The sequence below is a fragment of the Apus apus genome, chromosome 4 (assembly GCF_020740795.1).
Source record: "Apus apus isolate bApuApu2 chromosome 4, bApuApu2.pri.cur, whole genome shotgun sequence".
Taxonomy (NCBI): domain Eukaryota; kingdom Metazoa; phylum Chordata; class Aves; order Apodiformes; family Apodidae; genus Apus; species Apus apus.
The window spans coordinates 68,949,213-68,974,033 of NC_067285.1; the positions used below are offsets into that span (position 1 = coordinate 68,949,213).

The 24,821-nt window shown below is 47.4% G+C and overlaps 2 protein-coding genes across 2 annotated transcripts in view; one reads left to right on the top strand and one right to left on the bottom strand.

Annotated features, from left to right (window-relative positions):
* Positions 1–17,237, top strand: IGFBP7 (insulin like growth factor binding protein 7). The gene is made up of 5 exons (XM_051616798.1): positions 1–505; positions 12,778–12,887; positions 14,402–14,518; positions 15,326–15,452; positions 16,987–17,237. Exons 1-5 carry the CDS (start codon positions 31–33, stop codon positions 17,004–17,006), a joined length of 849 nt encoding a protein of 282 aa, XP_051472758.1. The 5' UTR covers positions 1–30; the 3' UTR covers positions 17,007–17,237.
* Positions 17,178–24,821, bottom strand: part of POLR2B (RNA polymerase II subunit B) — a 16,372-nt gene continuing 8,728 nt past the window's right edge. The window contains exons 11-25 of the mRNA XM_051616797.1: positions 24,649–24,792; positions 24,224–24,363; positions 24,029–24,140; positions 23,418–23,572; positions 23,013–23,211; positions 22,753–22,921; positions 22,189–22,285; positions 21,725–21,819; positions 21,186–21,436; positions 21,008–21,097; positions 20,613–20,720; positions 20,075–20,188; positions 19,819–19,979; positions 18,300–18,495; positions 17,178–17,427 (exon numbers count right to left, since the gene is read on the bottom strand). Coding sequence (XP_051472757.1) covers positions 17,338–17,427; positions 18,300–18,495; positions 19,819–19,979; positions 20,075–20,188; positions 20,613–20,720; positions 21,008–21,097; positions 21,186–21,436; positions 21,725–21,819; positions 22,189–22,285; positions 22,753–22,921; positions 23,013–23,211; positions 23,418–23,572; positions 24,029–24,140; positions 24,224–24,363; positions 24,649–24,792 — 2,121 coding nt within the window. The 3' untranslated portion in view covers positions 17,178–17,337. The remainder of the gene's footprint in view (positions 17,428–18,299; positions 18,496–19,818; positions 19,980–20,074; positions 20,189–20,612; positions 20,721–21,007; positions 21,098–21,185; positions 21,437–21,724; positions 21,820–22,188; positions 22,286–22,752; positions 22,922–23,012; positions 23,212–23,417; positions 23,573–24,028; positions 24,141–24,223; positions 24,364–24,648; positions 24,793–24,821) is intronic.

Consider the following 24,821-nt stretch of genomic DNA (forward strand, 5'->3'; position numbering starts at 1 on the left):
GCCCGGCGGGGGCGGGCGGGCCGTGCCGCCATGCCGCTCTCCGCGCTGCTGCCGCTGCTGCTGCCGCTGCTGGCGGCGCTGGCGGTGCCCGCCCCGGCGGCGGCGGGCGGCTGCGGGCCCTGCGAGCCGGCGCGGTGCCCGGCGCTGCCGCCGCGGGGCTGCCCGCTGGGCCGTGTGCGGGACGCCTGCGGCTGCTGCTGGCAGTGCGGGCGCGGCGAGGGCGAGGCGTGCGGCGGCGGCGGCGGGGCGGGCGGGCGCTGCGCCCCCGGCCTGGAGTGCGTGAAGAGCCGCCAGCGCCGCAAGGCCAAGAGCGGCCCGGCCCCGGCTCTCGGCCCCGCCGCCGCCGGCCCGCCCGGCGTCTGCCTCTGCAAGAGCCGCTACCCGGTGTGCGGCAGCGATGGGCTCACCTACGCCAGCGGCTGCCAGCTCCGCGCCGCCAGCCTGCGCGCCCAGAGCCGCGGCGAGCCCGCCATCAGCCAGCGCAGCAAGGGAGCCTGCGAGCAAGGTGCGGGGCCGGGAGCGGGAGCGGTCGGGAAGGGAGAGGAGCGGGACGAGGCGGGGCGGGCGGGAGCGTCGATGTCCGGCTGCGCTGTCGGAACTTCACAGTGAAGAAGCTGGCCCCCCAGTGTGCCTCGTTCCGTTTTCTCCCGTCGGGATGCTTATTTGTAAAGTCAGGATTATTTCAAAGCCACCTTAAACGGACTTGAGAGTCCCTGTCCGATGGTGCTGCCTAAGCCTGGAGTAAGACTTTAGACCAGCCGCAGAAGCGCAGAGGAACTGAGCTGCTCTCTCACGGATCCCAGCTCTGCGTCCAGGTCCGCTGCGCTGCTCTGCTTTTCGTACTGCAGCCTGCAGTTTGGGATGCTGTGACATGGGACGAAAGGGTCGAGCTGTTATCCAGGGGAGGATTTGGCAGAGGACGGCTGCAAACAGTGAGAAGACGAAATGATGTGAAATGGATGTGAAAAAGGAAATGGATGTGAAAGACATAGAAATTCAGAGCCAAGATTTTCTGGCTTGCTTCGTTCGGTTCAAAATGAAAACAAGCAGAGTTTCCAACCAGATTCTTCCCAAGCTGTTGCTTAGGGATGGTGCTCAAGGAGGAAACTGTACTGCTGTGGAGCCTCTACTTAGGAATCTGGCTTCTGAGAGCGGGTTTTGCTGGGAGGGAGGGGTAGGACATAGCACACAAGCCACTTTTCTGAACGTTTCAAGGACAATATTGTGGCGCCAGTGCTGGTTTGGTGGAGGAGTGTTTTCATAAACACAGTATGTCTAGGGTCACAACCGCCACCTCCTTCTCTTCCTTCCCGTAACTATGGCCAAGTGTGTCTTGCAAAAAAATGTTTCTAAAGCTCTCAAGGAAAGCCTGAAAGGCTGGGTAAGGATTAGGTTGTGCACTTTGATGTTGCCCGTTAAATGCCCTGCATGGCTTTTCACAAACTTTGTGCAAAACATTAGGCTTATATGTTAGCCAGAAACGTGGTACAGTGTTAACTCCTGGAGGAAAGGAGCTTCAGCCCACAGTCTAATGTGGGATGAGATGAGAATGGTCTCTGTCTGGACCTTTGTCTGGCATTTGGAAGGAGCCTTTCCTGCCCAGCAGACTTGGGAGATGATCACAGCAGTTCTAGAAATACATGCTGTTCCTTGGCCCTGCCAGCCCAGACCAAGTCAGCAGAAATGTTCCAAAGATGTCTGATGTCACATTTCAGGTATGTACTTGAGAAGAGGGCTGCATTCTCACTTGTCTTGCCCAAAGTCACCTGGGAGTTTGTGGCAAAGCAGTTACTGATACTCATGTTGTGAGCTACCACCCCAACACTTGGCTGCACTTCCCTATGGCCACCACAGACTGGATGCTGTCTTGGCCTGGTGAGGGTTTTGACCCAGACTAGGGAGGCAGAGTCTGATAGTGGGGTTTGACAGCAGCTCATGTTTGCTGGGCAGGATGGTGGGAAGCCACTGACCCACCAGACTCAAACAGCTCCCACAGGATTTTCTCCATCCTCTGCTCATCACACCAGCAGCTTCTCTGAAGAAGATCACAGTGTGGGACAAACTGCATCCCTTGCAGAACACCCCTTCATGTGTGCAGGTGTGCAGCAAGACACCTTTGCAGGCTCATTGGAGCATATGGTGCCAAGCCACTGGCAAAATGTCCCCTTCTCTGTCACTCTGGGGAGCCACTATTCTTTTGGCTCCTGTCACTTGGGAGAGCTCTGAGCCAGCATCTTGGGGAAGGGGTCAGGAGGGACACGGGCTGCTCAGCAGCGGTGTCGCAACTGACTCTTCCGCGAATTCCCTCGGCTGCATGAGCCTTCCTTGTGCTGTGGACCTTCTTGTTATGTTACATATCGTTCTGTGGCTTGCAGTGGAGGGAGGGACTCGGCCCGCACACGTGGTAGACATCTGGAAGTATTTCTGTAGCCCTCAGGGCCTCCTGGCAATTAGGACTGTTGGGTGGGGAGGGGAGTTGTAATCTCCACACAGATTTTGAGACAATGACAGGAGAGGCCATCCATCACATCAGCCCCGAAGGAAAAAGCCTCTTTTCAGTATCTTTCCAGATAGGAGATGGCAGTTTCCTGGGTTTCTGAAAGACCCTAGATGCAGTGGGAATCAAAGAGTGGAAGTTCTGACTTTTGCTATTTCCTACCACATATGAACATGATCTCCTTAAGGCACTGTCCAGGGTGGGCTCCTGTACAGGGAGACTACTAACAGGCAGGATCCTGCCTACATCAGTCAGTTGTGTGACAGCTTTTTCACAGAAATAAGTCCTTGGAGGACAAAGGACTTGGTCTTCCTGCTCGGGGCAGGTGGGCTCTCAGGTGTCTGCATTTACTTGCTGGACTATCAGGACCATGTCATGTGGGTCCAAAAGTAAGCAGCCTTTCAAGTCTGAGAAGAGATCCAGAAAAATGTTTCCAGCAGTGAGTCCTAATTGTGATTTCTCTTTTTTTTTTTTTTTTTTTTTTTTCCCCCCCAAGTAGAGCTGGAGAGGGAGGGCTTGTTTTGCACATCCTATTGGAAATCTGTTGCTTAGGAGGAGGAAATGCAGAGTTGCGGCTGCCATTGGCCTTTGCTGACCTCGGCAGGAAGGGCAGCAGCTGGAGATGGGTCACCCAGTGGAAGAGGGAATGCATCTGCAAACAGATTATTGGTAGATGCTCCTCCTCACCCACCCTAGCACTGCAGTATGCTGGGGCTGGCAGGCAGGAGACAGGACATGGACAGATGCAAATGGGGCAAATGCTGCTGGTTTACCTCTTTCTTGATTCCCACCACTTTTTGCTCAAACCTCACCACCTGGGCAAGGTGGGAATGAGGTTAACCACAGCCACCCCCTCTCCTTCTGCCTTGAAATACATGCTTGAGACCAGCATCAGCCACAAGCAACTAAAAGACTTGGGCTGCTATTCCTTGGTTAACTGGGGTTGCGTTTTGTACCCTCTCTCTGTCTCCCTCTCTATCCCATATGTCCCAGGTAATCAAAGGGTCCAAAGGAAGTATAGCTGCTGAGAGGGCAGTCCTACTGATTTGTCATAGGTAATATCGTGGGGGCGTGAGTAAAGAAAGCCACATGGAAACAAAGGCTTAACATGCAGAATGCTCCTTGAGACACGTTTTTCCACCATAGTCATATTTCCAAGGGGATAGAAGTTCATGAAAATTATATTTCACAAAGCTGACCAAATGCAGGTCTGGTCGAGCTTTTCATATTCATCACGGTGCTTGTCACAGGGTTTTCTGTGCAATGCTTTGTAGTTTTTGCTTGCTAAGAGATACTGCCCACCAGCTGGGAAAAACTTGGATGTTTCTTTGTTGTTAAATTGCAAAAGGAAGGAGCCAGTTCTCGGCCCTGCATAATTTGCCTTGACCTTGTCCTTGGGATTTTCTTTCTGCTGCTTGTTTCCCAGACCTCTCAGATCCAATGCCTGTGTTCTTAGTACAAAAATAGTGAAGCCATGCAGAAAAAAGGTATTTCCGTTGCAGCCAAAATTTCCTGCTGGAGGGCAAAGGGGGACATGGTTGAGAAGAGTTTGAGAGGATGGAAATAACCCTTGCTATACCTGCACTTGGCAGGTGCAGGGATCCAGCCAGTCCTTCCTGGAGTGGAGTGCACATGGGCAGGACTCCTGGGAATGGCTGGAAGAGGGCACTCTACTTGATTCCCAACACCTTGAGGCTGCCTGGCTGCTGTCACTCCTGTGTCAGCAGAGCATGGCAAAGCTGCCTGTGCTTGCTCTGGGGGAGCAGGCAGAGATGTTGTGGTGCTCCCTCTCCCCTGGCTGGACTCTTCCTCTGCCCTCATGCTTGCACTCACATGCTCTGGGTTTGCCCTGCCTCCCTGCTCCCTACCAGGGAGCTACTACCCACATCCCATCCCTGTCCTCATGCCCCAGCAGCCTCTTTGTAGCTAATTCCAGTGGTGAGCCTGTGCAGGAGGTGGATACTGTGAACTTCTCCAGCTGCTTTCCAGCATTGTCTTTAAATGGATTGGCCCTTTGTCTCTGGCTATGAATACGCATAGCTGTGCTGAGGTCTGCTGCCTGCTCTTGCAGGCAGGGCAGGCCCAGACACAAAGCAGAAGGCAGCTGGTGGAGCAGGTAAGGGTGGTGAGGGGCCTTATCAGCAGGAAGGGAGACTGCCATAACAGCTGAGGAGCTGCCTTCTGCCGCTGCCATCCCCCAGCTGTGCACAGATGTTCAGAAGAGCCTCTTCGGAGAAGAGCCTCTTACGGAGTTGGTGGCTGTAGTAATTTAGGCTGAAATTAATTTTGCAGTGCATGCACTGAGGCTGTTTATGGCCAGCTGGGACCTGAGGCAGAAGGACCATGATACCCACTGCCATGCAGAGCCAACTGGCATAAAGAATTAGGGTTGCATGGCTCAGCTTAAGCCAGGCAGAAAAACAACCTCAAAGCACCAATCCCCATCAAAAAGCTAGCAGGATTTTTGGCATTAGAGTCTCTCTGAGCTGAAAAGTACCAGGCACGGACTTGTTGTCTAATCAGCACAAGTAGGGATGAATACCCCTGGGTCTCTCTTATAATGAGCTACCAGCAAATAGCTACTTCAAGGGACATGTCTTGACTGCTGGAAATACTGCTGAAGTTGCCTCACTACAGCCCAAAGCCCTTATGGTTTGAAGTCCCTGGTACTTGTTCCAGCAGAGGTGGGGTCTCCAGGTTGTTTTGCCCTTGTCAGTCAAGGCTTTGTCTATATTTGATGCTCACTTCTCTCTTGGTGGAAGCCAAGTGCCTGTTCTTGCCCAAAAGTAGAGTACCACAAAATGGCTCTCAGCAGACATCAGAGGACAGGGTCTCACTCTCCAGGGAACTGGTGCTGCTTTGTACCTACCTACAAAGACTTCCCAGAGGTAGAAACTCAGGGTCTCTCTGGTTGAAGGGCAGATTTACCAGCTTGCAAAGCAGCCTGATTTATTTCCATTATTGTGAATGTGGCTTGAATCTACGTGGCTCCATGAAAGTAGTTTCCCAGCATTGGCAACTTGCAGTGGTTTGCCCTTGCAGGATCCATCCCACAAGCTGCAGAGCTTATGAACAGCAGGACCAGGAGAGACATTCTTTTAAAGCTCACTGTAACCAGCACTTGCCTAAATCTCTCTTTCACCAGCAATGAGATCACTGGAGCTGTGCTGTCCCCCCAGAGAGGTATCATGTTGCCTTGCCAGAAGCCCAGACAGCATCCCTCCTAGAAGGGTTATTTTGCTAAGGTGCCACCTGCCAGCTCTGGGGCTCAGAAAAAGGTGGGTGGAAGATTTCTTGGCTGTCCTCAGGACTTAAAAAATGGGCCGATGAACATGGTATTGTGGCTGCCAGACTCTCTTGGAGACTTGACAGCCCCAAGTGGCAAGTACACCCCTCCGAATTCCTGCCACTGTTCCAGCAGTGGTTTTGCTTTCCTAGTGCCTTCGTGTCCCATAAAGCTGCACATGCACTGCAAACAAAGAGGTGCCGAGTTCCTACAGATCAATTTCAAAACAAGAAACATAAATCACATCTGTTGGCTCATTTCATCCAAATTCAGCCATCGAGCCTTTGCCAGAAATATTTGAGTTTTGAGGGTGGTTTGTTGGGTTTTTTTTATAAGCCACTGCCAGACCAGAGCAGGAACAGAGGCTTGGGAGGAAACCTCTGAGGGATAACAGACTGCTGTTATCACTGACATTGGCTCATATTCTCCTGATACAGCTGCCTTAAATTCAAAGGCTTGCAACTCCTAGACACCAGAGAGCATAGTTTGTCTCCAACCACATTTTGCAAGAAACTCTTCTGGTTTTGTACTTTTAGTTAACAAGTGGCTTAGGTTGATTTAGTTCTTTCCTCCTGTTCTTCCTTTCCTGGATTTGAAGGGACTTAAAAGTTTGTCCATGCTTTAGGAGTGTTTTCTTTTTGCTGGTGAAAGAGATTTAGACAAATTGTTGCTAACTCATCTATGGTTGGAAATGAACAAAATTCCCTAATTCTTCTGGGAAGCTGGTTTGGGTTTCTTCATTATCTGGGAGTGGGAGTCTCGCAGCAGTGGCTTCCTACCTGCTTTCTCCCACCTCAAAGGATAGCATTACATTTGCACGTGGCTCTTGCCAGCAGTTTTGTGCTGTGTCCAAAGAATCCATGGCAGAGCAGAGGTGTGCAGGTGTGTGACCTTTTGTTTTGGATCCTTTCAGATGCAGCATGATGTGGGGATGTGATGTTTTTCAGTGTGGTGCTTGCTTTCCCAGCACACAGTGCATTGGGATTTTGAGACATTTTATAGGGCTGATGTGTCATGCTGGTATTTTTAAAATTAACCTGTAACTTTGTTTTTTTCCACAGAGGTAGGATAGGCCATAAATTCCTCCTTTAAAGGCACTTAGTTATTTAAAAAGGTTTTGGTTCATTGGAGCTTGAGGTTTTATGGTTACTGTGCCAGAATATTACTAGGGAAGCTGTTTAATATATTACTTGGCAGCTCAGAGCCTTGGAGGGCACCAATATACCAGGGACTAACGCAAAAACATCTGCTGCCCAAGGGGGTCTCATATTTCACCTGTGTCTTCATTCTCAGTCATTGTAACATACCCAAAATCACTAGGAAGGAATGATTGCAGATCAGCACATTCCTCCCCACGTTTGTTTTTTCTGTTGCTGCAAAGGCAAGCTGTGTTTAAAAAAATGTGTTTAATCCTTTGTTGGGCTGAGGTTGATTGAGGTCCACGCTAAATAGGAGATTACCATGTAACAAGTCTAATCAGGTCAGACTTTTGAAAGCCCTGCTTGCTTTTCCATGCATAAATGCTGCCATGCCTTGTTTCCATGTCTCCCATGCAAGCTTTTTACATTCTTTCCAGACTTTAGATTGTGGTTGTCCTTGTGCCATAATGACAATTTGGTCAGCAAAACTGAGCCGAGGTTACGTGAAGAGAAGAGGGGGGTGGTGGCCAGAAAGAGAAAAGTTTACTGATAGAGCTTGCCTGGGAGGTCCAGGGCAAAAAAAATCCAAATAGGCATCCAGATATGGCTGGGAAATAGCAAGTGGGTTTCCAGAAAGCTACTGCCCCTGTGGCCCTGGGGACAGCATACTTCAGAGACTGACAAAAGGGAGGTGGGAAAAGGCAGCATTCCCGAACCATGATGAAAGAGCAGGAGTGGGATTTCCAGCTGTATCGGTCTGCTCCATGCTGAGTTTAGTGTGGTGGGAAGCAGGAGGAGATCCATGGGAGATAGATGGTGGCCCAGGGCTTTGCCTCACACAGACTCAGTTTCAAGTCTGCAGGGCTTGTGGCAAAGCTGCGTTTGCATTTGCAGCCTTTTTGGGGTCACTGGTTTTGCTGAAGTCTGAGGGGGAGCATCTGAGCAGGCTTAGCATTCAGCATCTTCTCTGGTCTGGACGTCTCAGAGCTTCCTTCCTTCTGTAACTCCTTCAGTCTCTTCAAGGCCAGGTTAAAGGAGGGGGAAGTGCTTTCAGAAAGAGGCAAAGGAGGATTGTAAATCTGCCAGAAAGCAGCAGACAGCTTTGGGAATGGGGAAGGCCAGGAGCTGCTTGCACTTCCCGCCTCCCGCTGCCTCAGGCAGAGCACTGGCCTGGGAGGGAGCAGCTGAGGCCGTGCCAGCTAGAATGAGTAGATTCTGCTTACGGAAGGTTTCCCCTTCTCCATATAAGGTAATTTTGAAGGGAAAATACTTTCTCAGTGACCTAGGAGACTGAAGTGGGTCTATTTTCAGACTTGCAAGAGCTTGTGAGGGTGAGCAGTGTCTAGCTTTCTCTTTGAATTGCTGTCTCACAGAAAGTGTTCCCGGTCTGTGTTTCAGCGGGGCTGTAGCACTGCAGTGGGGTGCTCAGGAGGGCTGCCTGTGGGAACAAAGCTGGCACCCACTAGAGCTTCAGCCTGCGGTCCACAGCTTCCTAGGTTCGTGGTCAGGACTTCCCATGCACACCCAAGTGCCAGGGCATACCCCACAGTGCTTAATATTGAGCTTACTTTTGCCTTCAGTAGCATACCTGTAGTCCCCTTGAGATCAGCAAAAAAGTTACTGCTCTGCTTGCTGGGGTGTGATTTATTTCTTGTGTGTGTGTGTGTACACTGAAGGAAGATCAGCAAGGACCAGCCACCCCTGAGCTGTGATAGAGCATCCAGGTACCAGTGAGGGGCAGGTAGGTGGGCTGGGAGATGCCAGAGCTCTACCTGGTGCGGCTGAGCAAAGAAGAGGAGGAGCACAGGAGGGTTGTCAGGAACAGATGACAAAGGATAGCCTCATCAAAGAAGTCACAGGTTCTGCTGCGTGCTGCTGAGGCAGAGAAGCAAGGACACAACAGCAATGGGAACTCCTCTCCACCTGCTGCTTTTTACATAAAGCGGGCTGTCAGCTCCCTGTGATCTGCAGAAGAAACAGTCCCTGTGCTTTCAGGCTCCTCTCACAGGGTGAATGAGCTCACTGGCTCTGCAAAATAAGCCAGGGAGAGCTATTTGTCTTGGGAACAATGGGCAGACCAAGGTGGAAATGCCTGAAGTGCCTTTGGAGAGCAGCTGATCTTGATCAACAGTCTATGCGGTCCTCTTGGCCAAGGAGCTCCTGCACAGCTGGGGCAAATAATGTCAGGGAGCATCCTGTGTATCCACAGTGCCCCCAGCTTGGTGCCTGGTGGGGAGCAGAGACCTCTCACCCATATTGGTGGCAGTGACCATTTTCATCAGCAGGTACAACCCACAAGTCCCCAGCCCAAAGGAAGCACATGGAGAAGCGTTCCCTGTTGTGGGCAGTGCTGCAAGTAGAGCAGCAAGGCCTCTAAGATGCAGGCTGTAGGATGAGAGCCAGGGGGTTCCTTACTGGCAGGAATCAAGTCATCTGCTGTGTACCAGGTGGGCTTGTTTCCAGTCCTGCTGAGAATATTAAGGCCTTGCTCCCTTCATAAGGACCCCTGAAGCAAGAGAGGTCACTTGCAGAAGGGAATGTCCTCTGGAGTCCCTGCAAGGCACAGGCATCCCCTGCCTCTCCTGTTGTGGCAGGTTGCTGTGTCCCCTGGCCACCTCTGGCTGCTTCAGGGGCCTGTGGGAGAGAGTGTGAGTGGGACCAGCACAGGCAATGAGCTGGGTGGCTGCCACGCACCTGGGTGTCAGCTTGCTGTGGTGGGAGTCTGCTGCTGTGGCCTGTCATCGCTAGACTTTAAATCTGCTGACTTCCTGGCCTTTCTCATTTATTTTTAGTGGAGGAAGAAGCACTGCTCTAGAGTTTTGGCTGTCTGGATTTAAGTCAAATATCCCAAGGAACCACACTGACTCTTCCCATGACACTGTTGTGTCTCTTGGGACATGCAGACAGAGGGGGAGGCCTGTGAATGTTCCCATTTGGTTTTGCAGCCAAAGACGTAGTCTCACATTTCTCCTTGTTTGATCAGGATGTACGTCCTGAGCTAGAGTCTGGGTCTGCATCGTAAGAGCCAGGCTCTCGTTGTGCTGTGGCTGCTGTGCTGAGCCAGCCAGAGCTTTGCTGTGAAGCTGTGCAGGCAGTTCCCCTTTCCAGGGAAGATAAACAATATCTCCTCACACAGGAGGTGAGTAGAAATTCCCTCTCTGTTTTGCCCTGCCAACAGTTGCTGCAGAAAAATCCTGGTATGACCTGCTCCTGGCAGGGTGAGCAAACATCCACAGGCAGAGAGAAAACTCAGTGGCAGCTGAGACTGAGACAACCTCAGGCAGTGGATTTAGCAGTGGATTTAGAATGCTGCCAGTTCACAACCAGGGAAGAATTAAGCCAGATCCTGGAAGAGCAGAACAGTGCCTTAAAATCCACCTGGCTTTTAGCATAAAAATCAGTTTTTCCTCCTTTCTGCAGTGGGAGATGGTGGTCATTTGAAGGCAGCTGTGTTTCTCCTGCCTCACAGAGAACCCCAGCAACCAGTGATACAGACGGTACAGAAAAGGTGGCCCTGCCTCCAAGGGCCAGGCCCCAAGCTCTGCCCTGGGAAGGGCACCCTGCACATGGAGAGTTTTGCACGGCTGGAGCAGCAGCCTGCAGCCACGGCAGGCCATGCTGGGTGCACATCTGCTGGAGATCCTTGCAGAACATGGTGGGAGCTAAGCAGCCCAGGGACATCTGTGTCCCACCAGAGCCACCAAGTGCCCTCTTGTCCAAGGGACACCAGAAATAGAACAGCAGGGCTGTGCAGGAAACGCCGCACTGGGGAACGGAAGCAGAGTGTGTGACCTGAGGTGGCCCTGTCGTGGAGATGGCCATACCCCAGGGATGGCAGCACCCCGGGCTGGCCACAGCCCTGCAGGGGCCAGGCAGTGCTTCAGGCAGGAGCGTGCTGGGGTGCCAGCCCCACGGATCACCCGCTGCAACTGTGCTGTGATTGTACACTGGGGAACAACCTCTGGCGAGGTGTTGCTGAGAGTGCAGAGCTGGGTATGGTCCTGAGGTACCGATCTGCTCTGGGCCACCAGGAGCAAGGATAACTCCAGTGCCCTTCTAGACAGGAAAGGGTGCTGTGACTCCAACATACCCCTCTCCTGGCCAGCACCCAGGAATCAACTCATGCAGCAGCACAACCAGCAACAGGGTGAGAAACAATGAAACGCTGCTTAAATCCTTTTCTCAGCTGAGACACTCAGTTCTGTGCAGATGAGGAGCACCTGGTTGTGATGTCTGTCAGGAAACCAGCCTGTGCTGATCATTAGGTGTGGTTTTACCCATCACCCGGGGCTACACATAAACGATCCTTGCAGCTGCCTCCTGTTAAAACCAGGACTGGGATACCTCTGTAATGGAGAATTTGGATTGCAGCCACCCCATGTCTTTTAGCACCTTCCCACTAGCAGGCTGTGTACAGTCATTCCTGGGCAAGGAAGTCTGGGAAGAGAAGAGCAAACACTTCTCTGGGATCACGCCAGCTGCTCAGAAGTGGGGACCCTCCTTGGCATCCCTTGGACTAAGACAGAGAGATGGCTGCTGTCCTCTTGCTTATGATACCACTGTGGATCTTCCCAGATCCTGAGGAGCAAAAAAGACACCAGCTTTCTGCTGGAAGATGTTGGTGCAGTGGGATGCTCCCCACTGCCTGCAAGTGGGCTGCAGAGCAGGGTGCACATGCAGGGCTGAGGTCAGTGTATGTTCAGGAGCCCTGAAGGAGGATCAGGACCCAGATCTACCTCTTTTTTTTATAGTGCTGGGAACAAGGCATGGTCTGTGAGTTAGCACACCCGGGGGCTTCGTCAGGCTGGCTCTGGAGTACTTGTTCACATAGGAAATGTCTTCTCCTGGTGGAGTCTAATGGGAGCTTCAGTTTCCTGTTGCTGCCTGCATCTTCACAGCAGAAAGGAAAAAACTGCTGTGTTCTTCAAGCTATCAATAAGTGGAAATAAACATGATGTGCTTCTTTGGTCTGCACTTCCTACTGTGGGGAATTAATAGCTGTTTTTTGCAAAACAACCTCACTAAAGAGGGATTGAAAAGAAAAGGCCATTCTTCCCTTCCTGGGATATGGGTTAGTCTTCAACATTTCCCAGCCTGAGGGGTAAACATTTTCAGCCAGATATGCAAAACAGCTCTGTTCTCATCTGGCTTTGGAAACAACTCCCTGTTTAACTAGGGATTGGAACTCTGTGAGAAAAAACAGAGCTCTGCATTCACCTGTTCCTTCCAGGATCCGCTCTAAAGAGAGCTCTGCCACCTCCAGCCAGCCTCCTTTGGCTGGATATCACACACAGGTAAAACAGTACCAGCATAACATTGAATTCTGCTAGCCACAGGCTTTGCTGCAAATTAAAATCATGTGGGGGAAAAATGGTGCTGCAGAGCTGGCCAAGCCCTCTGTGGCATGGGAGAGTGCATGGAACCACCTTGTCTCCTGGGGGGCTCCTTTCCTCCTTGGCAGCTGAGTGTCAGTGATGTGCTTGGTGGCTGCGTGGTCAGCAGAGGCAGCAGTTTGTAAAGTCCTGCTCAGCCCCTGAGGTAACAGAATACAAACACTATCTTACCTCTGACCTCAGCTTTGCAACCAGATGGACTGATCGCCTGAACTGCTCAACATTCAAGTTTCTGTCTGGGGCAAATGCCCATCAGCTGAAAAGCTTAAAGTCAGATGCATATGTAGCTTTGGAGACGAAAATGCTGTGATGTGCGATCAGCCCAGCAAGCTTTGCTCCAAGCAGGGACTCCCTTCACCTCATCCTCAAAACCCATCAAAAGTGATTAGTCCCACTTAAAAGGCTAGAAAGGAGACAGGCTTGCAGTCACACGGTGCTTAAAATAATTTCTCCCTTTTGTAGGACCCTCCATTGTGACCCCTCCCAAGGATATCTGGAATGTGACAGGAGCACAGATCTACCTGAGTTGTGAAGTCATGGGCATCCCAACCCCTGTCCTAATCTGGAACAAGGTAAGGGCCCCGCTCAGAGCTCTTAGACCATAGCAAACCTGAGGCAGCTGAAAGTGCCTGGAAAGCATAAAGGCCATAGCAGATCCCTCCGTACACACACACTTCTTCAGTGAGTTCTCCCATCTGTGCAGTTCTGTCCACCCCCAAACATCTGGCTTTGCTTAGTCTTGAGTCATTGCTTTTCCTAAACTCTTGTTGATCCTGAGGCAGAACAGGATTTGTGTTTCTCTTGGTAGCGTCTGGTATTCAGAGAACGCGGGGAAGGTCCCTTGACCTGCTGTCACCCTGCTGGCAGCAGTGACTGAGGTGGCGGGACATGGCTCATCTGTGTTGAGAACACAAGCCATGTGGGACAGTTATCTCTGGAATCCAGCAGTGTGCTGATTTTGGCAGCATGCTGGTAACACCTGGCTTGGGGTGGGGACCAATGTGCTCCTAGCCCTAGGGCTGAGAGTCCCTGCATGGCCCCTGTAGCCTCTTCAAATGCCACAGGTTTGTGAACACTCAGAAGATGTCTTAAAATTAAGCTGAAACAGTACTAAGCTTAAGAATACTACCCAGAATAAAACTAACCTGGCCCAAAAATTGCTCTGTCCTGGGACAGCAAGCTCAGAGCAGACTGTCAGGTGAGTATACAATGTAGGCATGGTGACCCAAGCAGCGTTTTCTGCTTGTTTATAAGCAGACACCCTGGTTACACTGACTGTCAGTGCTGCTCTGCTTTTCCTGCCTCTTCCTCGTGGCCAAGAGACTGCTCAACCTGGAGATAGCAGGGGCTGAGCACCACTTGTCCTGTGCTATGCTCTGGGCTCAGATATGCAGTACTGGGGAACAGCTGCACTGCTGCGCTCTCTTGTTGATGCTGGGCCCACCAGGAGGGAGTACCTGCTTTGCTGCAGCAGAAATCTCCAGGGATGTTGCTTGCCTGTTGGGAAGAGAGGTCATGCAAGGAGAGCCCGTTCCAGAGAAGCATGCAGAGACTCGTTTCTCTGCTGCTGCCATGCTAAAAAGCCCAATGGTCAGGGAAGTTGCAGGGGGAGCCTCTCCAAACAAGGACAACAGTCAGCTCCTGCTGTCCCCGCAGTCCCAAGCCAGAAGGCAGCTGCTCCAGCTTGCAGAAATGGATCAGTGTATGGCTACCAGCAGCTGCAGGCAGCCAAATCTTCCTTGTTCACACATACATCATTTGATGGGCTAAATGTACCCTTGAGAACACGCATACGAGTTCTGTGAGACTGTCAGTGCAGGGCATGTTTGCACACCCCCATCCCAGTACCATCCACACCAGAAAACTGCTGCTCTGTCTGTTTCTGCTGAGGCAAGAGGAACGCAGATGCTGAGGCACAGGGGATGCAGTACAGGGAGGACAAGGTGAAATGCTGGCGCTAGAAAAAACACTGCTACTGCACAGAATACATTCCTGTAAAACTAGCACTGGTCTTGTCTGTGTGCAGGTATGGTCCTAACAGTTATAGCATAAATAAGCCCCTAAATTCTTACCCCTTTCTGTTTAGATAATTCGAGGACAGTATGGTGTCCAGAGAATGGAGCTTCTGCCTGGGGACCGGGAAAACTTGGCTATCCAGACCCGAGGGGGCCCTGAGAAACACGAAGTGACTGGCTGGGTGCTCGTAAGTACTTTGCATATACACAGAGCTGCACAAACAGTACAGTGCAGTTTGCAAACAGCTCATGACCCACCCACAGCTGAGGAGCCCTTGTAGATCTGGCAGAACTGTTTATTTCTCAGTGAAGGATGTGACCTGAGAATAACACAGGACAGAAGCCATGAGCTCTTACTCAACAGACCTCTTGAGCTACAGGAGTACCTCAGTCTGACCAGTGATTGCCACACCCCAGAAGGAGCTGCTGTCCATCCCAGTAAAGGAATTGCAACTACGATGGCTCCCAGCTGCAGAGAAGCTGGCAGCCCAGGAACACAGTTTAGGGTGCTGGTTCCCACACCACTTGCAAAAGCAGAGGCAGAAGCAAGAAGGGAAGATTTGAGATAACAATTTTGCTGAGCTGAGTGACCTGGGTGCAGCATGTTGTAAGAAGGCTTTTTCTTCCTGCCTCCCTCCCCTTATTAAGCACACAGTGCTCTGACACATCTCCAGACAGACTAAATAAACAATAAAAGAGAAGGACCCCACGTAATGTGGCCTAGCAGAGAAGAAAAAAACTAGGCTGATCCATAGGAGTGGGTCCTTGTCCCACACCTGACTGGAGAGAGCTGCTGCAATCTGAACCACTGTTCAGGGCAGACAGAAGTCATGCAGTCAGTGTGGTCCCTAAAGGGTTAACTGCTACTTCATGCACTCTGTTCATCTCATTATGTCTTAAGCAACTAAAACGTTATATACCTTAAAAACATAATCACTTCTACTTATGCATAGGATACTTAACTGGGGAATGGGGGTGTGTGTTTCTTCCCCTAGATATCTCCTCTAAGCAAAGAGGATGCTGGAGAATACGAGTGTCACGCATCAAACGCCAAAGGAGAGGCAACAGCTTCTGCAAAAATCCATGTTGTGGAAACTCTGCATGAAATAGTCCTGACCAAAGGTAGGCATTGTGGCTGAGTATGCAGCAGCTCTTTCCCCTATCAGTTTACTTATTTGATAGAGAAGGACCACCTCTGGTTAACGCTGTCTGAAAAAATACAAAACAATGCATGCTAGAAATATCCATTTAACATGCAGCTTTTACCGGATTTGACAAAACATTCCCAGCAAATCTCAGCTGCTAGAGCTCTCAAGGGATTGTTTAATAAACCCACTCCCTCACCCCACCAAGTGCTGTAAAGTACTGGAGATTAAGATACCAAATTAAAAACACCTTTCAGTGGTTTTCCAGTCCTAAATTTCTATTGTCCTTTTAAGTATTCTCTGGACACTTCCAAACCTGCCCATCTCTCCTAGGAGCAGTATTGGCACAACCAGCCCCAAGACAGAGAGGGAACTTCAGGCATTTAAATTCCTGCCAAGTCCACACGCCTCCTTATTTTCCCCATCCTGAATACATTCCAGTCCCTGCTGTTTTCTCTGCATGCTGGAGTGTCAAGCCAGGGAGGGGACAGATATGCCACAGCAGGACTTTAGGCAAGACATGAAGCCTTTACCCTCCAGCCCTCAGCCAGTTTTCAAACCCTGGTCCTCTTCATCAGGCTGCGTGAAAAGCTGATGGCAAACCAACTACTTTCATTCCAGCTGCAGAGGATGGCTTAGCACCACAGCCACATGTGCTTTGGAATCAATCTGGAGAGCTGGAACAATAACTGTAATCATGCTAGAGAAAGAGGCACTGAGAAAAAAGCATCCAGCTAGAGAATACTGTACTGCCCAAATCCACTTTTAGACATAATTATTTATTTTAATCCCAGTAGCTTCACTCAAACTACATAGTCTTGGCTTTCTGTATCCTTATATCCCTGAATAGCTGAAAGACTTGAGGAGAAAATATTAACAGCACTTGGCATTGAAATAGGAGCATAAAATGAATCACTTACACACAGGAACTTTGCTAAAGGTTTTTAGCCAGTCTCTAATCCCTTTTCAAACATTTTATTTATGGATGTGAATGAAGTTCTCTCATAAGCAGCACCTTTACACCCCAGAACACATGATGTTCACTCCCCCTCTCATAGTAACTCTACTGTGAGGTTGTAGGTACTGTGTATATTGCCTCATGGTTTATTTCTTATACCACATTACAGCTGTTTCTTTTCAGCTGTAGAAAAACTCTCAAGTAAGCATGCTGTAGCTAAGCAATAAGCTGGCAGTCCACAATTACTTTAAGAAAATTGATAACATTAATGGAACAAACTGTCCAACATCACAGCTACACAGCACATAGTTAGGGAGTCTGTGTCCCATGTTGTCCAGGTGATATCAGCACATAAAAATGCCAGCTATTACCACCCCCCTGCTGCTGCAGTCCTGCAGCAGGGCAGGAAGGAAAGGAGGAGGGAGGGGGTCAGGAATGAGTTGGAGTTGTCAGGTCTCACCATCAGCTAAGTTCACATACTGTACTGCTGCCCAGGTTGTGATATTACCCCTCGGAACAGAACAGAGCATAACATGTTTTTGTTTTTCCACAGATGGTGGCGCAGAGCTGTGATGCGATGTGAGGATTTTCACTTACGCACAGTTTTAAAATTAGCATTTTGGAAAGCTGCAAACTCTGGCTTTTTCTATCTCACTAATCATTCCCTCCTAACTTCCTAACTCTTTGATTACCAGTTTGCTTGCACACTTCTTTCACAGATACACGAATAAAAAGATACACAAGTCTGATTACAAATTTTAATTCTATTTACAGGAAATAAACATACTTTTGAATAGCACGCAATAGACGAGTAAAACTATTTTAAATGCAACCTACACAAAATGAAACAAAACCTGAGCACTTCAGTCTCATTGTTTTTTTTTAAAAAACGCCCTTTTAATGGCTAAACACTCATCATACGAGGTGCAATACTCATAGACATCAGTTCTTGGAAGAGCAGTTTGCAGGCATAGGGCATTCGAACCAAAGATATCTGGAAAGAGATTTCAAAAGGCTTGTGATAAGCACTCCTAAAGCATCAACTTCCACCACCCTCTACACAAATAACTTGACAGGTTTTTGGCTCAAACATGAATCTGAAGTTATGTATGAAAGCATTTAACAGGAATTGCTCAGTCAGCAACGAAGCAAGAGAGAAGCTGAGACTGACTGTAGAAGCTATACAGCAGCTACCCAGAACACATTTTTACTGATAAAATCTGCAGCCAAGGGATCTGATCTTTAACGAGCCCATTTAACAAGGGAACACGTGTGTCTGATGTGCAGTGAATGCAGCTCAGATTTCCAGCACACGTCTCTTCATTAACCCCAATGCCATTGTCAGGGTTGCAACAGGCAGCCCCCAGCACAAGAACATGTCTCTTTAAGGCAACTATTTTTATCTGTGCTGGCACTCTCCCTTGACATAGTTCCGTAACCAACCACACACTACAGAGCTTTTTTATTTAAACAAAAAAAAGTGCAACACAAAAGACCTCCCATGGGAACTCAGCTCTGCAAGCATAAATGTCTTCAAGGGGACAGTCACAAGGGCGATGGCTCTAAATTCCTGTTATTCCGAGTTTTACTTCTAAAAATAAGCTCTGAAGCGTTTAAAGTCTCTGAAAACTCTACACTGCAAAGGAACAGCATTTCCTGCCAAGTGACAAGCCAACATTGTAAAATTAATAGGGAAACATCCAAATTAACTAGGAGACTATAAACACTTAAAACAGTTACGAAACTAAAATAGCAACTGATCTGCTTCTTCTTTAAATATTTACTTCCCTATCCTCCACAGTTCACCCAAGTGGTATTTCCTCTTACCCACAAAAAGAAACATTGGCTGATGAAGACCACACGTACCTGAGTTTTATTACGGCATCCCCGGCATTCATAGGTGTGAGTCCTTGTGTTTGCAATCGCCATGATTCCACACAGGTTACAGACATGGACTTGGTATGGGTCTGAAGCTTCAAACAATCTCTCTCTCAAGAACTGGGCGGCCCCATGAGCAATCTGGCAATCTCGTTCCATTTCTCCAAAACGAAGGCCACCATCACTAAAAAAGGAAAAAAACAAACCCTCAACTTTTGAGTTCAGTGGCAAATATACATCAGTAGTTGTTGGTGGAACAAATGAAGTATGTTGTCAGAAACACAGCAGTGTTACAAGGCAGGAGTAAAGTTGTGTGTTAATTTTCCTCTAACACCTTAGCATAAAACTGAGCCATTCTCCTTAACACCATGATTTGTAACTGCTGCTGAGCATTTCTAAAGCAGATGTCAGACAGCTAACAGCTACAGCACAACCATACAGCAAACTGAGGTAAACAATTAAATCATTCTCTACTTATCTGTGACGGATTTAACCTTGGCTGGCTGCCAGATGCCCACCAAGCAGCTCTTGCACTCCCCCACACTGATAGGATGGGGACAAAATAAGATGGAAAGTTGGTGGGTCAAGAACAGAACAGGGAGATTGCTTAGCAGTTACCATCACAGGCAAAGCACACTCGGTGTAAGGAAAGTTAGTTTAATTTCTTGCCCATTAAAAATGGAGTAGGATAGTGAGAAACAGACAAAACTAAGAACACTTTCTCCACTTTTTCCAATGCTCAACTTTGCTCCTTCAACCTCAACTCCTTCCTCCCCTTCCCATGAGACACAGCAGAAATGGGGAACAGGAGTTGCTGTCAGTGCATAGGTTTCGCTCTGCCACTCCTTCCTCCTCACACTTTCCCCTGCTCCAGCATGAGGTCCCTCCTGTGGTAAAGTCCTTCACAAACTGCTCCAGCATGGGTCTTTCCCACAGATTGCTGCAGCATGGGTCCCTGACGGGTCACAGCTCCTGCCACGAGCTTGCTCCAGTGTGGGTTTTCCTCAGGCTGAAATTATATCTGCTCCACCGTGGTCCTGCATGGGCTGCAGGGTGATCTCTGCTCTTGCACTTGGAGCACCTCATCCTCTCACTGTTCTCTGACCTAGTTGTCTGCAGGACTGTTCCTCACACATTTTCTCACTCCTCAATCCCAGCTGCTGTGAAGCATTTTTTACCCTTTCTTAAACATGTTATCACAGTGACCAGTGTCACTGATGGGCTCAGCTTTGGCCAGCTGTGGGTCTGTTCAAGCCAGCTGTAAGTGGCTGTGTCCAGCACAGGGCAACCCCTGGTCCTTTCAGAGAGGCCACTGCAGCAGCACCCCCTGCTACCAAAACCTTGACACCTGCACCCAACACATCATCTTAACCCAAACACATGAAAATACGTGGCCAACTGGGGTGAGCTAATTAAGTTCTAGCTGCAATGTTGAAGCAGCCAATTTTTAGGGCTAAAAACTTTGAAGAAAAAGAAAACACTGTACAGAACTAATAAACATCCTTACCGAGATCTGCCTTCCATGGGCTGTCTATTAAGTATCTGGATTGGCCCTCTTGCACGAGAATGGATTTTGTCATCAACCATGTGCTTCAACCGCTGATAGTATGTAGGACCAATGAAGATCTGTGATGTGATTTTTCGACCAGTGAAGCCATTGTAGAGGACCTGAAGTAGTCAAGGCAATCACTGAATCATAAGCCTTTACCATCCATCAAAAGTACATTTTTTAAAAATACAGAGAATTGATATTTTGATTATACCTCATTTCCTCTTAGATGATAGCCATAATCTGATAAAAGATTGGAAATTTTCTGCACATTGACAGCATCATTAAATGGCGTAGCATCACCAATTTCTCCCTTGTTTGCAGATACCTACAGAGAAGAGATTTGCAGAAGCCTGTAGGACTTTGAAGGACTGGTCAGACAGTTATTTCAAACAGTTCAAACTCTTAATGCCAGTACTTGAGATTCCATGCCCATGATAGTATGCTATCTTGCTTTGTTTATCATCAGCTACACAACTGAAAGTGAGATTTTTAAAAATACACAGCATCAATGATTTTGCTACTGTAGGTCACAGGAAATGTTTGGAATAAAAGCAACAGATGAGACAGTACACTGTAGTTTGACTTGCTGGACAAAATTCACAGGACTGACAAGTAACTGGAGAACAATCCTTTTTTTTAGTGGATTAACACCTACTACAGGGGGGTAGTATCTTAAAAAAAAAAAAAGGGAAAATAAAACCATTTTAATTCATATTGCTCAGACATATAGCATACAAGATTCTTCTTACCTTCCCCTGAAGACACTCAATCAAGTGACCAATGGTCATGCGGGAAGGGATGGCATGGGGGTTGATAATTATATCAGGTGTGATGCCTTCACAGGTGAAGGGCATATCCTAGAGCAGGGAAACATCATTTGCCACTATCAGCTTTAAGAAAAGTAATTCTATGGATCCAAATTACATATTTTAAAGCATTTCAAAGTACCATATAAGAAGCTGTGTCCATTTCTGAACATCTTTTAGCTAAATTTAAGTAAATATATTGTACCCTAGTAGATACTCTACAGACAAATCACTTAAGGCAGTTCCAATGCCTTAGGAAAATCAGAAATAAAATGTTAAGAAGAAAAAAATATATATCACTATATATTATATATATACCAACTATAATATATCACTACCTCTTGTCTGTACTGGATACCACAGGTTCCTTTCTGACCATGTCTGCTGGCAAATTTATCTCCAATTTGTGGGATTCTTACAGAGCGTACCTATAAGCCATGGGAAAACATTCAATTGGTAAATTAAAATACAGAGCAAAACATATTAAAAGTCAAAAGCAGACATGTCAGTGCTCACCCTAATCTTGCAGAACTTGTATCCTTCCTGGTTAAGGGTTACCATGACCTGATCTACAATACCAGTCTCACTGGTTCGCAGGAAAGTGCTACAGTCTCTCTTTGTGAAACGCCTGTTAGTGCTTTCCAGCTCGTCTTCATTTTCTGGCAGAGTTACTGTTTTGCCAATGATGACATCATCCCCAGACACACGTACCCCAGGTGCTATCAAACCATCATCATCAAGTTTGTCATAGATTGCATGTCTCATACCTTGAGAGAAGAGGAAAGAAAAAAACAAAAGTAGACTCCCAAATTTTTCAACATGTTGAATTTCTACAGAACACCAAAGTCAGTAAGTTTGCTTTCAACTTCAGATTACTGCTGAAATGTCTAAAGATAATTTTATGCACATACTCAACTGATACATTTAGCTATTAATACAGACATTTATGTTACATGTCCCAGAATAAAGACTGGATCAGTTAAAACACATCAACACCCTCCCCCACAAAAATGTAATGAAAAAAACCCTCTTCTTCATACACTCCTTTATCTTACCTTGGCAAGTTTCACGTGTAGGCTTTTCAAAAACTTCCTCTTGGTCATAACCTTTTTTAGACTCTTGTTCTTTGTATGAGCGATAGAACACAGATCTGAAACAAAGTTACAAAGCCAGGGTACATCTCAATTTCACTATAACCACCTTTTATTATATTATGACTACTGTTACTAATAACAATAAAAACAATTAATGTTCCCATGCCACACGACCTTTCCTCTAAAGTCTTTTTAATCAGACCATCACTGAGGAGGAAAAAACACAACAAACCATCAACCAAAAACCCCAAAACAAAAAAAAACTAAAAAACAGTTTCAGGTGGCATTTTGATGGTCACTTGTCAGATAATGCCGAAGTACCCATAGAGAACACGTTAATTTTTGATAAAGTGTAGTGCCTCTGGACAACTCAGTTTTTGGGTTTTTTCCTTTCCCAAACAGTTAAAAAACATACAAAGTCTTACCTGAAAAAGCCTCTGTCCACAGCAGAGCGGTTCATGATGACAGAGTCTTCCTGGTTATAGCCTGTGTATGATGCAATGGCCACAATCGAGTTGATACCTATAATATGTAGAGAAAATAATTTGAAAGGATGCACACATACTAGAGAGGCATTACTTGTAACACAAAATAAGCTGTATTCTCTACAACGAAGCTGTTCTACCCTTTCTGAGGTAAAATCTCCATGTCCCACATAGAAAAACCACATGGTATCAGTAAATGCAACTTTGGGTAGAAAAGAGAGTCAAGAGTGACCCCTTGTGAAGAACCTACCAAATACCAATACAAAAAAATGCATGTTTTCCACCTAGATTTTAGCAGACTATATGGATAAAATAGTTTCAGCTGCAACACTAGCAATGTACTTTTTGTGGTCTAGGCATCAAACTACAAGTTAACATTTAACCCATAACATTTAAAATCACATACACTTGCTAAATACTCAAGTGTTGTACACACAACACTGGTGACAGGCCTTAAACAAAACAGTAGGATGTTTGCATAACGAACATTAACTGACAACATACCTGCTGGTAACTCTCTAAATCTCAAGTACTCCATGGAGCGAGTTGTTACAAGAGGCTTCTGAGGATAATACAACACATGTGCCAAGGTATCCATACGAACATGGAAGTTCGTAATGTAAACTCCCATAGCCTGCTTCCCCATAGCAGACTGGTATGTGTTCCTGGGAGACTAGACAAACAAGGGAAGACCCATCTTTACACACAGACCCGTAGGATTTTTATCAACTTTAAGAGGAGGGTATCAGAAGTGATGCACTGACCTGGTTGTGATCAGGGAAAGGGATAATAGATGCACATACTCCCAGGATCATAGACGGGTGAATCTCACAGTGCGTGTACGTGGAACAATATGCCACACCTTTCTCTTGCAAGTCGTCTGGAGTCATTGCCAGCATCACAGTCTCCTCTTCCAGTGTATCAATGTACTCTACTACACCACTGGCCACAAGATCCTGCCAACTGAATAACCAATGTCCGAAATACTCAGCTAACACATTAAATAGTTCTCTTCAGTAGTATCAAGAACAAGGACTTCCTTGGCTCATTGCTACTACCGCTGCCTCAGTGCGATAAAAAAATCAAGCTACCAGGCAGAGAAAGCACCTTTGTGTTACACAAAGCTCTAAACATCTTTCTCTCAGTTGAATTTCAGAAATATATCTCACCTGTAATTGTTATACTCTCGTTCCTTCAGTTGGTCAATATGCCTTTTCTTCAAGAGCAGCTTCTGTTTTTCCACAATTAAAAGGGGGCGACAAATTCTGCCTGCGTCAGTATAGATGCGGATTTCTCGCTCACGAATATCCCTAATCATTGAGACCTGTACAAGAAAGCAGCATCCCATGACTACAAAGTCTCAGCCTGGAATCAGACCTAGGGAACACAAAATAGGATGACAAAGTTCCCTAAAGCAAAGGCCTTCCAGGTGCTAGCAGTGGCACAGAACAAGCATTAATACTCCTGCAAACAGAAGCATTTCAAGAGGCTATTTTCAACTGCTTTTTCAACTGGATCCTCTTTAAACAAATAAACAAACCCCCAAAAAAACCAAAAACCAAACCCAAACCAACCCACTAACAAACCACACACAACAAGCAAATAAACAAAGCACAAAAAGCACCAACCCCCATTAACCTCACAAAACAAAAAACCAAACCAAGCAATGTGAAGTGTGTTCAGAAAGAGACCTGCAAATAATGCTACTTAGAGCTTGCAAAGTAGGCATTATCCCCTCCTATCTGGAAAGACGCCCAAGCTCTGGATGTAAAATTTATACCTCTGATACAATGATGTCCATCTGACGACGGAGCTTCCTTAGGGTATTCATGAGCTGCTCTGGATCTTTGTGTATTCCTACCCAGCATCCATTGACAAAGATCTTGGTAGCACTAGAAGATCGGGAACACCAACAAATTAAAAAAAAACCAAACAAACCCCAATAGTCTATTTAAACAGTTTCATTTGCACATACTCAGCTATTGCTGCTGGAGATATTTCTTCCAGGTTTTCCATACTCCACTCTTCCAAGAATTCCAAAATTGGGGATGGCTGAGACCCCACAGAAATGTAAGCCATCAGGGCTAAGTTCTTCACAAGTCCTACTGCATGACCCTGGCAATAACACAAAGTTCACTTTCATTTCCAAATCAAGAGATCCTCCCAAGAAGATCAGCAAACTTAAACTTCAGGTCTTCAAGGAACTGGACACAAAACATGCTACTTACCTTATTAATTTCCACCATTCAACTACAGAATTAGCAATAAAGCTATAGATTCATGTCAACATTTCAAAAAAAGAGTGCAAATGATCATCACAAGTGCTATGGCTATAAAATAACTAGCAGATAAAAGCAGTTAGGCACGAGTAAGTACTGACAGAAATACTATTTTCATTACCTCTGGAGTCTCAGCAGGGCAAACCATCCCCCACAGTGTGTTGTGCAGCTGTCTGGGCTTTGCCAGTTTACCATCCCTACCGATGGGAGAGTTCAGGCGTCTCAGGTGGGAGAGTGTAGATGCAAAAGTCAGGCGGTTTAACACCTGCACACAGTAAGGAATTCAGTTAACCT

Excerpts from the sequence above, each read along its gene's own strand:
- IGFBP7 (XM_051616798.1), top strand. The coding sequence starts at position 31 with ATGCCGCTCTCCGCGCTGCTGCCGCTGCTGCTGCCGCTGCTGGCGGCG. Across the intron at positions 506-12,777 it reads CAAGGGAGCCTGCGAGCAAG|GACCCTCCATTGTGACCCCT; the intron begins GTGCGGGGCCGG and ends TCCCTTTTGTAG. Across the intron at positions 12,888-14,401 it reads CTGTCCTAATCTGGAACAAG|ATAATTCGAGGACAGTATGG; the intron begins GTAAGGGCCCCG and ends CTTTCTGTTTAG.